This window comes from Camelus ferus, chromosome 14 (genome assembly GCF_009834535.1).
Source record: "Camelus ferus isolate YT-003-E chromosome 14, BCGSAC_Cfer_1.0, whole genome shotgun sequence".
Lineage (NCBI taxonomy): Eukaryota > Metazoa > Chordata > Mammalia > Artiodactyla > Camelidae > Camelus > Camelus ferus.
The window spans coordinates 25,471,686-25,486,272 of record NC_045709.1 but is presented as its reverse complement, the minus strand read 5'-3'; the positions used below and the strand labels follow the sequence as shown (position 1 = coordinate 25,486,272).

The following is a 14,587-nucleotide window of genomic DNA, read 5'->3' as shown; positions in this document are numbered from 1 at the left end:
GTAGGAGACGCAGTCACTGATGGTGGCAGTGTCACAGCCCCCCGGCTGGGACACGGGTCGCTCCGCCTCCTGTGGGAGTTTGAACATCCAGGGCTGGAGAGGTGCCGGTTTGTGCTGTAGATCCGTGAGGATGCACCTTGAACATCAGTGCTTCCAGAGCCCAGTGCAGCGGCTCGTCCAGTAGACGAGTACTAGTGACCGTGACGTACGTGGTCCCTGCTCACGGTGACACGGGGAGGAGGCAACCCTCAGTGACAGGAAACTAGTAACAATGGGTTTGTTTTCACTTCTGGGGTTTCAGCTCCGTTCCTCGTGTTTGTCAGAAGTGCCTCCCCGAAACTAGCGTGTTACGGGGACTCAGTTAACCCTCCCCTGCTGAGAACAGCGGCTCTCCGGCCGGGCCCGCCGCGCCACCCGAGCCGTGTGCTGGTCCCGACCTGGGTCCTTTCCTGCCTGTGTTCAGTCTGGCCCTAGACTAAACCGCTAGAAACAGGGACGGCACTGCTCAGGAAAGTCATCTGTACAGACCCTTGCGTTTGGTCACTTATCAGAGACTCAGGGGGAACCTGGATTCATCCCAGTGTACAGTGTCCCGGGCTCTGGGCTGGAGAGGCCCCCGCCTCCAACAGTGCGACTCACAGGTGACCTGACCGCCACTGGCGGCGCTCCTGTCCCCGGCCGACCACGGCGCCCAGATCTGGGGCCAGGCGAGAAAGCCGACAGTCAGCGCCGCCCTACGTGGTCTTTATCTTTGGGTTCAAAGCCCTAGTGTTTAAGAACAGCACCTGTGGTTGGATGGTTTGAAGCCACGTGGCGCCAGCGGGCGGGGCGCTCAGCCACGTCTCTCAGTTCCTCAGGGCCTTCACCGACTTCCTGGCCTTCATGGTGCTTTTCAACTACATCATCCCTGTGTCCATGTACGTCACCGTGGAGATGCAGAAGTTCCTGGGCTCCTACTTCATCGCCTGGGACGAGGAGATGTTCGACGAGGAGATGGGGGAGGGGCCCCTGGTCAACACCTCGGATCTGAACGAAGAATTGGGGCAGGTCAGTGGGGGGCCCCGAGCAGGAGGCCAGCAAGATGCACAGCACAGGACTCACCCGGGGCCCGCAGGTTGCCGACCGCCAGTGGGGGCATCCCACTCCCCCTCCTCACAATGGCCCCACAGGGTCTAGGGTCCCCACCTTCCTTCAGTTCATCTGAATTCAAGGTATAAAATTAGGTGTAGTTTTAACACTTTCCACAGTTTTCTGTCTGAAATTTGTTTTGTCCTTTTATTTGTTTGAATTCTGTTTTCCAAACTTTAAGCGATATTGAGAGTTTGGGCCTCCCAAAGCTTCGGAATAAGCCCATCACACTCACATCCTTGATTTTTTGGTTAAATTGGACCCAGGACCTCCCCAGACCCGCCTAGTCCTTCCGTCAGATGGAAGGCTGGCTCCGCCAGAGGCGTGTGGCCTTCCTCCTGCTCCCTGTCTGGAGAAGAGTGAAGCCGCCTCCTGTGACAGCAAAGGCCCCCCCCGACCCCGCCCGGCTCTGTCCCCATGCTCCGCCACCAGTGCTGGGGGAAGGACCGCCCCGTGTGCTCACGGTCCAGCCTGGGAAGCTGCACTTGGGGTGGAAGCTGTGGGAGTCCGGGTGGTCCAGAGACCACGGCTGTCAGGGGTCCGAGGCCCTCCGAGAGGCAGCACCTCCCAGCCGAGCCATGTCCACAGGTGGAGTACGTCTTCACGGACAAGACCGGCACCCTCACCGAAAACAACATGGAGTTCAAGGAGTGCTGCGTGGGGGGCCACGTGTACGTGCCGCACGCCGTCTGCAACGGGCAGGTGCTCCCCGACGCCTCAGCCATCGACATGATCGACGCATCCCCAGGCGCCAGCGGGCGGGTAGGTGGCCGTGCCCTGGCAGTGCCACCCTGCCCCTGGGGCCCAGGTCACGGGGTGGACGGGGGCACCTCCTGTCCTGGGATCTGGGACACACACAACCCCTTGGTGACTCGTGGGAGGAGGGCTATCAGGGGCCATATCTGCACAGGCATCTCTGGGTGAATCCACTGGTCACATCAAAGCGGACGGTGGGCTGCGTAGAGGGACCCTCCAGACTGCGTGTACTCACAATCACACACACACAGACACACACACACACACACCCCCGGTGCTGCGGCTCGGGGGCTCACCCCCCCAGGGGGGCGATGACCCTTGTTGGCGCTTGGCCAGGAGACTGTTCCAGAAGCTTCAGTGACCGCAGAGCCTGTGCAGGGCACCTGGGGGCTGAGGGTGGCCTCTCTTGGTGGGCCCTGCAGTGACGGCCTTTGGTGACCAAGAGCACCTTGTACTTCAGGTACTTTCTGGACAGAAATGGCCTTTTCACCCCCGAGGCTTAGTGGGGAGGAGCAGGTGTTCTGTGCCTCGTGGGGCCTTGCGGCTGCCACAGTTCCAGCACCTGGCACATGAGCTACCAGCCCCGCCCTCCCAGGCCCCCTCAGCCGCGGTCGCACCCCAGGAGCCTGGGAAGGCTTCCGGAAACCCCAAGGTGCTCTTTTCTTGTGACCTTGAACCCGCCTCCTCCCCGAAGTTCATGCCCATCTCCGTCCTGACCGAGGACTGCAGAGCTGGACCTGCTCCTGCGTGCCCTGCGTCGCTGCCCCCACCTCCCGTTTATTCTCCTGTTTTAAGCACGTGTGCCATAGAGACGTGGGTCTCCTGCTGCATCTTTCAGGAGCAGGAGGAGCTGTTCTTCCGGGCCCTCTGTCTCTGCCACACCGTCCAGGTGAAGGAGGACGACGAGGTGGATGGGCCCAGGAAGTCGCCGGACGCGGGGAGACGCAGCGCGTACATCTCTTCCTCTCCTGACGAGGTGGCCCTGGTCGAAGGTGTCCAGAGGTGCGTCCCTGCAGGACTCTGGTCCCAGGTCCCTCCCGCCAGCCGTGGGCTCCCTTGGAAGCGCCCTGGGTTGGCCCTGCGCCTGCAGCTTCTGCTGAGGAACGGCCGAGCTGGCGCTGCCCTGTGCTCAGGGCACAGGGCCCCGGGCCCTGCGTTGGCAGCGGTGGGCCCCTCCTGCCGTCTTGTCTGGGTGGCTTTCCCCCTAAATCTCTGATTAAGTAGTTAGAGGCCATTCCGGGTAGTCACTGGCTTTTAAAGATGCACAGTCTTCAGGTCCCTTCATGACAGGTCTTTCTCATCCGTCCCAGGGAACTGACGTCCAGAGACGTCGTGCAGCGTCCCCAAAGTCACACAGCACGGAAAGGCTCAGGCTAGGTGCTGGGGTTTCCCACTGCCGCGTCCCTCATACCCTCATGTTAACCCCACCTGCTGTCTGCCTCCTCTGAGATACTTTTCCTGGGAGTTCTTGCAGACTCACAACATGGGATTTTAAGCAAACACGTGGAAAGGTGCTTTCTTGCAGATCCGTGGCATACTTTCAAGTCGGGAGAACAGCTTCCGCCCCTGACTTAAGGCTGAAGGTGCAGGATTTACTGTCCAGCACGGAGAGCTAACTGCGCCCCGTATCTCGTAGTGGCCCGTGGTGGGGTCTCATCTGCAGAGACCCACATCCCGACGCTGCACACCTGGAACTAGCGCAGTGTCGTGGCCAGCTGTGCGTCAGTGAGCGGCGCTGAGGTGCTCCGTCAGTGGGTGTCGGGCACCTCGCACCTGCCTGGAGCCATGTTTCTGTCGTGAGCCAAGGCGCGTGTTCCTCCCAGACAGTCTGGACGGTGGTGTCCAGTGTGTGAGTTGTGTCCCTGCAGACCTTCATCAGAGGCACAAGTTCACACGTACCGAGGTGGGATTTCTCAAAGCAAGGTGTATCTCTTCCGGGAAGCGAGGGCTCAGAAATCAAGGCGCGCTGGGTCGTGGCACTCGCCCTCCAAGAAGCCTTTCCTTCCGCCGCCAGCCCCCGGGCCGGGCGGACGCCACCCCCGTTGTGTAAGCTCCTCGGGTCCAGAAGCCTGCCTCCGGTCCCCCGCCCGGCTTGTGCCCCCATGAGAGAGCGCTCGCTCGAGCCGGTGGAGGCGGGGGCCTCTCACGTCAGGGGCCCTGTGGCCCGTGGCCAGCCCGGGCTGTAGTTCCCTCATCCGTGAACAGACAGCGTCTGTCTGGGGATCGACAGACTCCCGGAGTCCTTCTGATTCTGACATCACAGCCAAACTCTAAACAAGCCCCGCTCGGGAGGTAAACCTGGGTCCGCAGACAGGGACCAGCTTCAGACCTGCTGCGTGAACACTTGGAGTCGGAGGCCTGACCGTGTGCGTGCGCCGGAGGGTGGGGTGCGTGGAAATCCTGTTGGCTCGTGCGCCACTTTCGGAGACAGTGAATAAATTCAGTGCGATTAGTTCTTGGCTTCACAGTGCCGTTTACAACCTCTTTTTACTAGAAGCATTTCTTTTTCAGAAGGAAAATGTTCTCAAAGCGTAAAGCAGAAGCACTCTGCAAGGGGAACATCGGAATTCCACGTTAACCCCCGGATTTGTGTTCTCATTCACAGGCTTGGTTTCACGTACCTGCGGCTGAAGGACAATTACATGGAGATCTTGAACAGGGACAATGACGTTGAGAGGTGAGGACACCGTGAAGTCGTGTTCGCAGCTCACACACCTCACGGGGACCTGCAGTGGAGGCGGGAAGGGTCACCTGTACAGGTTTCTTCTTGGAGAAAAGGCCAGGTTCCCTGTTCCCGTCCCATAACCCGTCCTCCCTCCTTCTCAGTGACAACCCTGAGAATGTCACCGAAGCTCCTGGAGAGTTTAAGGATCGGGCGGTCAGAGGAGAAGCCGCTGGACGGTGTTGCACCGTCAGACAGGCTTGGGTTAGGCCACCTGACGTCAGTTTGACTACAGAGGCTCACGAAGCTGCTAGAGCGTCCGGACGCCTCTGGGGTCCCGTAGGCACACTGAGCTGTAGCCCGGGAGAGACAGCTGGACGGACGTGGGACATCTCACTTTCCATAGCCCTTTTACCCCTTCTCACCCTTGAAACACATTTTAAATCTCTTTTTCAGGTTTGAATTGCTGGAGATCCTGAGCTTTGACTCAGTGAGGAGGAGAATGAGTGTGATTGTCAGATCCGCTGCAGGTAGACGCCCTCCCCTTCGGCTCCGCGAACGATAATGTTGTGGTTGTGCTTCATTCTGGTGCCTAACTCTGCAGGAGCCCCAAGGGTTTAGACGTCTTCCCCCCTCTGTTTAGACTGAAGTAGAGCTGGTTTGCAGTGCTGTGTTACTTTCTGGTGGACAGCGTGTGACCCAGTCACACGTCTGTTCTTCCTCACGTTCTCTTCCGTGATGGGTTGTTACAAGACGCTGAATGTGGTTCCCTGAGCTGCGCAGCAGGACCCTGCTGTCTGTTTTATGGACGGTGGTGTGTATCTGCCAGTCCCAGGCTCCCGATTTATCCCTGCCCCCTTTTCCCTTTAGTAACCGTAAGTTTGTTTTCTGTGTCTGTGAGTCTGTTTCTGTCTTTAAATAGTTCGTGTGTCTTTTTTTTTATTCCAAAGATAAGTGATGTGTGGTATTTGTCCGTCTGTCTGCCTTACCTCACTTTGACGATCGCCAGGTCCACCCCTGTTGTCGCGCGTGGCGTGGTTTCATCCTCTCTCACGGCTGAGCAGTGTTCCGTTGTGCACACGCACCACGGCTTCTCCACGCAGCCCTCTGTGGTGGAGGCCTGGCTGCTTCCGCGTCCTGGCTGTTGTAGATGCTGCTGCTGAGCACGCTGGGGCGCGTGTCTTTTGTTCCCTCTTCCAAGGCGTAGCAGACCTGCCGCAGTCACTCCTCCTCCACCCCCGCCCTCTCCCCTGAGCCCTCCTCCTCGCCTGCAGCTCTAGGGGCAGCCGCGGGGGACGCCCTCCTGCTCTCGTCAGCCAGGGAGCTGTGGCTCGTCCTCGGCCCTTGCCGGGCTGGAGACGCTCTGCGCGCGGACGCACCTCTCGGCAGTGTGCGCGCCGCGGCCCTGCCGCCGGTACCCGGTGGACACGGCTGGATTCAGTTCACTTGTCCAGTTTCAGAATGGCACCTGATCAGGACACTCTGGGTCTTACTCCTTTTCATTTCTTAAAGCCAGGCTGCATCGGGCTGTGTTTTTGCGTTTGGAAACTTGCCCGATTAGCAGCCAAACGGAGCCGCCACCCTGACACTGAACAGACTCAGCCCCACACAGGGACCCGGGGTGGCTGGGGGAGCGCGAGGTCGGCCTGTCCTGAGGCTCGCACTGAGAGGACTCCGTTCCAACAGGAAGTGGACAGAGTGAGCCCTTAACCTGGCCCTTAGCGTCCCTTCTGATGGGGCCACAGATGCCTCACTCTGGCTTCTCAGCCGGCTGAGGCCACCATGAGGCCGCCGAGGCTCCTCTGCCCACGGCGCCGGGGAGTCACCCTGGAAGGAGGTGCGCTCCGTGGGTGGGGCCGTGGGCGTCTCTGAGCCGCTGATGAGGTTATCGGCCGTGACAGCTCCGCGGATGAGACCTGCTCAAACGAGTGTGTGGAACTCAAAGTGCTTCGTGTCAGTGCCGCTCGGAACACGTGGACACAGGGATTTGACCGCTGGGCTCTGCAGGACATGGAAGCACGCAGCCCACGGTGTTTGCAGACGAGTTCGCCTGTGCCGGCGCTGGCCTGCGCTCTCCTGGGAGTTGAAGGCACCGACGTTCGTCCGGGATAAAGGCACCAGGCTTGGAAATTATACCTGCAGTTTTTCTGCTGTGTGGCTTCCCCCAGTAGGCGAGTGCTGTGGGGGCCAACGTGCTGGGGAGAGTCGGTCAGCCTGCCGTCGGGGGCACGGCCTCTAGGAGCGGTGCCTCAGGCCCCATCTGGCCCCAGCCCACCTCCGGCCTCAGCCCATCCCCAGCTCTCCTGAGCTGCCTCGGACACCGAGCTGGTTCGGAGGTGCACCGTGGACTGTTATAACAGGACTGTGCTCACCAGCAAAGAGGGCGTGGCGAAGGCTTGCACAGGATCTGAGCCACCCGAAGGATGTGTGTCCACGGCCTTCAAACCGTTGGAACAGCCCTTCCTCGCAGCGCCGTCCACGCCCTTCTAGGGCAGCTCTGAGGGGCTGCGGGCCGATGGGGCCGAGGCTGGACCGTCTGCACCAGCCGCTGCAGCAGCTTGTTTCCAGGACGTTGAATGTTTCATCAAACAAGCTGTTCTCTCAGAAGTAGCGCCTCCTCGGAGCTGACAGCCTGGACGGCGGGGGCGGACATCGGAGCCCCGCGGCCACTTAGCTGCAGGGGTCTGACCGAGGGCTCTGAGGGGCCCGGCGTCTCCTGTGTGGGTTGGTAACTCTCCCTTGTTGATGAGAGTGGAAAAGCAGAGTCCACAGCTGGAGCCAGTGCCGTCTGCGCTTGTCCTTTGCAGGTTGAATTTTGCCTCGTTCTCTGCATGCTTTTACATCAGGTTCCCCTGAACACGTCCCTCGGCTGAAGCGGCTCAGGGGAGCGGCAGGTTGAGGCAGCTCACATTTCAGTCATTCACAAGCCATTTCCCTGAGTCACCGTGATTCTTCTAGGTGAAATTATGGCCCAAGAGTGCATCATTACTCAGAGTTGTCTGGACCACACACCTTGTTCTGAACTGTGCCTGATGACGTGCGAGCATCGCCTAGAAGTTACGGCTGGCGGTTGGGCAGGGGCGCTGCCGTCGGGCTGGCTGGCACTCCACCTGAGAGGGGCCCAGGCTCCCCTGGGGTGGGCTCCCTGCTCCTGCAGATCCTGCTCAGCTCAGCACGCCGGCCGCGCCCCCACTCCCCTCCCAGCGCGGCCCCGGGTCTGCTCCGGGTCCTGCGTGCTTCCCATTTGTGGGCTGGCGTTGCCCTGGGTTAACTGCAGGACTCCTGTGAGCAGGAGTCAGGCTTGATTAAGTGTTTCCACTCTGGGTGTGTCACAGGGGGTAGTTCTCTCTGGGACCAAGGACAACGCCAACGTGCCTCCCGATGCCGCCACCGAGTTCCTGGGCCCTCGTCCGGGCTCCCTGTGTGGGCCGACAGGTCTGGGCTCACCAGCTGTCGCCCGCCAGCGCGCCCCCTCCCCACGGCCCCTCCAGGCACCCTTGCCAGGGAGCCGGCTACAGTGGAACAGTCCCGGCTCCTCCCGGTCCCCCTGGTTTGCTGCCTGAGGGCCGTCAGCACCCAGGGTCTCCAGAGGGTAGTGATTTCTGTCTGAAGACAGATTAGGAAGAGACTCCGGGTCCCTCCTCTGGCCCTGCAGCTGCCGGCAGGCGCATCACGCTGCTTCCACGAGTCACATGCCAACCCCGCAGGCAGCCGGATGCCCTGTGGTTTGCCGGCGGGAAGGCTTCTCGCAGGAGAGGAGGAGCCCAGGGCGTCGGCGCAGGTCCCTGCAGCCTCTTCGTCTCCGTTCCGTCAGAGCCTAGATTTTCCCAACTCACCGGGAAGGAAGCCAACTCCCCCTGAGCGGGGAGCGCGCACCCAGCCCTAACGCATGTGAGGCGCAGAAATTGCAGGACGGATGCTTTCCGTCAGCTCCTGTGAACGCGGAGGACAGCCTGATGCTCCCACCCGGCGTCTCAGCAGATCCTTTCCTGGTTTGGGGTCGGTCGGCCAAGCCCTCTGTGTCCTCACCCCTCCCTGGTCCTGCAGCCTCACTCGCATCCTTGCTGGAGAGAAGGCAGAAGTGACAGGGTGACAGGAGGAGGGGCGCCAGGAGCCAGTTCCTGATGTTCCCTCGAGGTTCTGGGCTTGTCGGAACGAGGCTCTGGGGTGACCCGTAGGTGTGATGTTTCCGACTTTGCGTGTTAACTGGTCTATTGGCGTCTCCTTCATAACGGTCTCAGCACTGATACCTCGGTTTTTGTTTTTTAATAAAAGCGTAATTTGAAAAATAATTCGTTCTCCCCCAGAGTGTGATTACATTAAACTCTTTTCCCCCCGTGTTTTCTAGGAGAAATTTATCTGTTTTGCAAAGGAGCGGATTCTTCAATATTTCCCCGAGTGATAGAAGGCAAAGTGGAGCAGATCCGATCGCGAGTGGAGCACAACGCGGTGGTGAGCGCGGCCGGGCCGCCTGCGGCCCTTCTTCCTCGCGGGGAGGGACGCTCCTGCCGGGCGGGCGGGCGGGCGCCAGGACGGGCGCGTGTCCTCGCGGCTGGAACCCCTGGCGGGCGGTGCTCCTGCCCTGGGCGCCGCCTTCCGTGGACAGTTGGCTTGTTCCCGTCCTGCTGTGGGAGCTGGGTTGCCGTTGGGGTTCCGGGGATCAGGATGACAAGCACCTCATGGGATGGCCTTTGCCCTGAGGGTTCCTGGTGACCGGCGCTCGCCCTTTCCGCCGTGACTTCACCTGCTTGGTTTCCTTCTCGAGCTTCGTTCTGAAGCGCGCACTTGGTCTGTCCCGGGTCCATCGTGTTCCTGCATCACCAGAGCCACTTCGTGGCTGCATCGCATTCCGTCGTGTGGACACACTGCGCCACGTGGTTATCCACCCTCGTTGAGGGACTCGGGCCGTGTCCACCTTTGGCCGCTGGGAGTGACGCCTGTGCGCAGGTGCGCCTGTGTCTGAGTCCCTGACTTCCTTCGATCGTGTGCTGAGGAGTGGAACGGCTAGGGTCACATGGTGATTCTAACGTGTGTAGCTTTTCAAGGAGATGCCGGGCTGTTCCGTGACGCCAGGCCGCAGTGGCTGCACCGTCCCCCAGCGGTGCACGAGGGTTTCAGTTTCTCCGCACCCTCACCGACTCCTGCTGTTCCCCATTTGTGTTGTGACGGCCGCCCTAGTAGGTGTGAGGCCGCACCTCGTGGGTGGTGGTGGCGTTTCCCTGATGACTGAAGACGCTGAGCAGCCTTCCCTGCGCACACTGACCGTCTGTGTATCTTCCCCGCAGGGGTGTTTGGTCGAGCTTTTTGCCCATTTTTTAAATCAGGGTTTTTTCCTTGTTGACTTGTAGGAGCTCTTTATAGACTGTGAATGCCAACACCGCATCAGATGTGTGATTTGCCCCATTTCCTCCCAGTCCGTAGGCTGCGCCGACGCTGCAGATCACCCAGGGTCGTGCTGTCCCGGGAGTATGAGGTCTCGCAGGCCTGCACACAGCACGCCTGTCCGCTGGCTTGGGTCTCCTGTGGTTTCTTTCAGCAAAGTGTTGCCATTTTTGGTCTGCAGATCTTCACCTCCCTGGTTCAATTCGTGCTTGGCTGTTTTATTCTTTTTGTTGCCTTTGTGAGTGGAGTTGTTTTCTTACCTTCCTTTTTGGATTGTTCATAGTTAGTGTATAGGAACACAGCTGTGTCTGTGTGTCAACTTGCTGTTCTGCGCGGCGTGGCTTCACACACAGTCTCCTGTAGTGAACTCACCCGTTCGTTCCAGCCGTGTGCGTGTGTGTGTGTGTGTGTGTGTGTGGAATCGTCAGGGTTTCTACGTGTAAGATCATACCATCTGTGAACAGAGGTGACTTCATTTCTTCCTTTCCGGTTTGGGTGCCTTTGTTGGTCTTGCCTCACTGCCCTGGTGAAGATTTGAGCGCCACGCTGCATACGGGCGGCAAAGGCAGGCGTGTTGTCTGGCTCCTGATCTCGAGGGGAAAGCGTTCAGTCTCTCGCCACCGGGTGTGACGCTGGGTCTGAGCCTTTCGCGTGTGGCTTTTAGTCAGGTTCAGCAAGTTCCTTCCATTCCTAGTTTACTGAGTGGTTTTACCGTGAAAAGGTGTTGGGTTTTGTCAGGTTTTTTTGGTTTTTTTGCATCAATTGAAATGATCGTGTGAGGTTTTCTCCTTGTTCTTTCGATGTCGGGTGTTCCTTCACTGATGGGCGTGCGCTGAGCCGCCCTCGGGTTTATGGGGTAACCCCACTTGGCTGTGGCGTGAAGTCCTTTGGCTGCGCTGTTGCCTTCAGTTTACTGACATTTTGTTGAGGATGTTTGTGTCTCTGTTTGTGAAGGACAGTGTTGTGTATTTTCTTTTCCTGCGGCGTGTTTGTCTGGCTCTGTCTGCACGGTGTCGTTTCACACAGTCTCCAGGGTTTTCGTAGCGCTTCGGAGGAACAGAGAGCGCATTTCTACCCCGCGTTTCCACAAGGGGACGCCCGTATCCACTTGGGAGCACAGTCCCATTTCTGAAGGTTCTGCTGACTGCTGACCCCACGTCTCCGCTGGGCCAGCTCTGAGTTACTGTCCTTTTCTGGTGCAGGTTTTCTGGTGTGAGAACGAAGCCGTACATCCCGTGTCTGTTGCTTCTTAGGGGAAGTCAGAGAACTCGTTCTGCGATTTGAGTTTAATGTCTCTTAACTTGATCACATGGGTGCTTCTGTACAGTTTGAACCGTTTACCTTTTCAGCAGAAGTTACTAAGTTATGACCATGTGCCAGGGACTCGGGGGCGACGTGAGACCCTGTGCCAGCAGCCTGAGCTCTGCCCCCCGGAGCAGCGGGCCGTGGTGAGGAGGGGGGACAGAAAACCAGGCGGCAGCGTAGGAATGGGGAGAGGCCCTCGCGGGGCACAGTGTCCCTGAGCTTCCAGAGCTCAGGTTCGTAGAGAGAGACGGCGGGGCTGCGGGCTTGGCCCCCTCTGACCGAGAGGTGGTGTCTGGACGGTGGTGGGTAGAGGGGCTCCCGGGGGTCCCCCAGCCGCAGATGCTGCCGCAGTCCGGCTCCTTCCCGGCTCGCGCCTCCTCCCCTCAGGCTCCTGGAAGCTCTGGGGACAGCAGGAGCCGTTAACCCAGCCGTGGCCAGTGTCCGTCGGCTGAGCTTAGAGGTCCAAGGCAGGGTGGGAGGGGTGACGTGCTCCGAGAGTCAAAGGAGACTAGCGTTCCTATCATGGAGAAGCTGCCTGAACTCTTGAGAGCCAGTATTCTCCCAGAGTTCAGACTGACAACATAGGAGACCCTGGCTCACGCCCCAGGGTCGGTGGAGTCAGGCTGAAGAAACAGGGACGCAGAGGGGTCTCGCCCAGATGGTCAGTCAGGGCTCCGTGGCGGTGGCTTCACCCTGATCAGGAGGAACTGTCCGCTGATGGAGTGAAGGTGCTCCGTGCGGCCCCTCCGGGCTCTGGGAGGCCAGCGCCCTGCGCCCCGCTGGCTGGCGTGCTGCGTGCTCTGCGGTGACACCCGGAACTGTGATCTCAGTAGAGACTGAGCCCCTCTTAGGTTCTTATCTCTCTCCCCTGTGGACCCACTCGGTGTGATAATGACCCCGTGGCTTTCCTTCCGTGGGCGCCAAACAAGGTCAAGCTTGCACAAACTTCCCACCTAGAACACGTCACTTTAAAGCTGCCACTTGGCATTCACCCTAAATCGCAAACTGCTGTGCTAGAGAAGTTGAATTCTTCATTTGTCAAAATACGAGAACAAAGCCTTATCTTCCAAGGGCCCTGATTTGTGCTATTTATTCCCGTGCTCCCTGGTTTGAAAACTGTATAACCTGTAATGATTGTCTGTGCTTAACGTGGATGTGGGTGATTCCGTCGTATATGACCAGCCTTCGGGGTGGGCTGGTTTGTAGTCCTCGGCTTCATCGCTCTAAGCGGAAGGGGGACGCGGAGGAAGCTGCTGACGGGGGTCAACGGTGCTGCTCCGTGTCCTGCAGGAGGGGCTCCGGACCCTGTGTGTCGCCTACAGGAGGCTCACCCAGGAAGAGCATGAGGGCGTCTGCAAGCTGCTGCAGGCCGCGCGGGTGGCCCTTCAGGACCGGGAGAGGAAGTTAGCGGAAGCCTACGAGCAGATAGAGAAGAACCTCGTGCTGCTTGGCGCTACGGCCGTGGAGGACCGGTAAGCAGACGCTCGGCCTGGCATGATGTGACAGCAGTGGCCGCGGGAGACGCTGTCACCGCACCCGAGGTGCCGCGTGTATGCGTCAGGGCCAGGCGGGCTGTCTGGCCGCCTTGGGCAACATCCCCGGGGTCGGGCCTGGGTGCCCTTTGACTTCCCGTGAACCAGAGGCCTGAAGGTCATGGTTTCCCACGAGAAACCAGAAATGTTCACCCCGTGTTAGGAATAGTCGAGGCACAGGGGTGTTTTTTCAGTTACTCCTTGGAGCGGAATCACTCCTGCTGTTCCTGAATCAGCGGCGAGCTCTTTGCAGACACAGGCATGAACATTTTAGATCTTAACGTTCTCAGTGTATCTGTCATCACTCACTGAGGAAATTTAAAATGACGAGGCCAAATATTGCAAAACCTGACAGTGGTGGCTGTCAGATTACCGACGGCGGACGGTCAGAAACCCCCAAGGAAGGAGCCAGTCTGCCCTAATTCTGCAGCGAGGCCGGAGGTCCCTCGAGGCCTGGAAGTGGCCGCCTGCGCCCCGTGCTGCCCTGAGAGCAGGCTGAAAGGGACGGGCTGCAGTCGTGCTGAAGGAAAGAAGAAAACACCCGGGTTTTAAAACCTGGGACAGAACCTTCCGGAGGCCGCTGGGCGCTAGCTTCCCACGGCATGGCAGCTGCCGGGCCTGTCTGTGTTGGCCCGAGATTCGAGTCCTGGCCTCAGAGTCCGGCTTTTCCGAGCCTCTGATGAGCACTCACTGGGGCCTCCACCTCGTTAGAGGGCTGCTTGGTTGGCTCTGTTTGTGTTGAGTCCCGCCCCCTCCAGGCTCAGAGCGGGAACACGGGTGTGGAAGCACGGCCCCCGCGCAGGACAGGTCACAGAGGGCGGGCTGTCGGCGCCAGGAGGGCGTTCAGAGCATGGCGCCGACCTGGGGCGGCGGGGCTGGTCCCTGATGGGGGGTGGGGGGACGAAGGCTCTTACAGGCGGAGGGACCCTCGCCTGCTGAGCTGGGGCCCCACTGGGGTCGTGGGAACGGGGGCCTGGGGGCTCTGAGAGAAGACCCCCGGACGCGGGCGAGGGTGGCTCTGAAGTGATGATACTTGATTACAAACTATTCCTTTAGAATCTCTCGCTGGCATCTTTGCAGACCGCTCTGCGCCTCAGTTTTTTTCCAAAGAATTATGGAATTAGAGATGGTTTTTTCTGTCTCTGGACCAGAACAATTGCATGATCTCCAGACCTTACCTGGGAAGTTTATCCCAGACTGGAACCGGATCATTGCAGTTAGAATCCGAATCTCTTCCTTTCACTCAGCACTGGACAGAAACACGCCCCTCTACTTCACACAGGCGTGTTTTCACTTCAAAAGCGAAGACTCTAAAATCTAGAGACAGTGGCAGGCCCCCAGAATGAGGCAGGCATGGTTTTGATGCCGGATTCCCACGGATCCCGAGAGTCTGACTAAGGTCAAGAAAGCCGTGTCCGCACACGCGTTCTGCGGCCTCTGCAGCCTTGGGTTTTCCCCACGCAGAATGGAGGTCATGACAGTCCTCACCTGGTAAAGTTTGGCAAAGACGAGACATCACAGCAAGTGCGTCACGCGGCCTGTGACGCGTGGTGAGCCTGTGACGGGTGAGCCAGTCGCAGAACCAGGACTAGCGCTGTCCGCGCTCCACGTTCTGTGGGGAACCTGGGCTCCAGTTTGGTAAATGGCAAAGTGAGAGCAGCTTATGCCCAAAGGACAGGGGATGAATAGCACCTCTTGTCCAGACCCCATTCCCCCCTCTCCCCCATTTCCTGGTTGGAGGTGATGATGGCCCCTCTTACAATTGCCTAAAATCCTGTCTGAGTAGCCAGTCCAGCCAGACGGAAAGCCGTGTGCTCAGCCA

The 14,587-nt window shown here is 59.3% G+C and overlaps 1 protein-coding gene across 4 annotated transcripts in view; it reads left to right on the top strand.

The window, feature by feature from the left end:
• ATP11A (ATPase phospholipid transporting 11A) overlaps positions 1-14,587 on the top strand; it is a 92,513-nt gene that overhangs the window by 55,879 nt on the left and 22,047 nt on the right. For all 4 annotated transcript variants that reach the window (XR_004325845.1, XM_032496609.1, XM_032496607.1 and 1 more), the window contains exons 12-18: positions 850-1,047; positions 1,717-1,890; positions 2,723-2,886; positions 4,490-4,561; positions 5,003-5,076; positions 8,895-8,998; positions 12,524-12,705. Coding sequence is in view for 3 of the 4 variants with exons in the window: in XM_032496609.1 (XP_032352500.1) it covers positions 850-1,047; positions 1,717-1,890; positions 2,723-2,886; positions 4,490-4,561; positions 5,003-5,076; positions 8,895-8,998; positions 12,524-12,705 (968 nt within the window). In the remaining variant the exon portion in view is untranslated. The remainder of the gene's footprint in view (positions 1-849; positions 1,048-1,716; positions 1,891-2,722; positions 2,887-4,489; positions 4,562-5,002; positions 5,077-8,894; positions 8,999-12,523; positions 12,706-14,587) is intronic.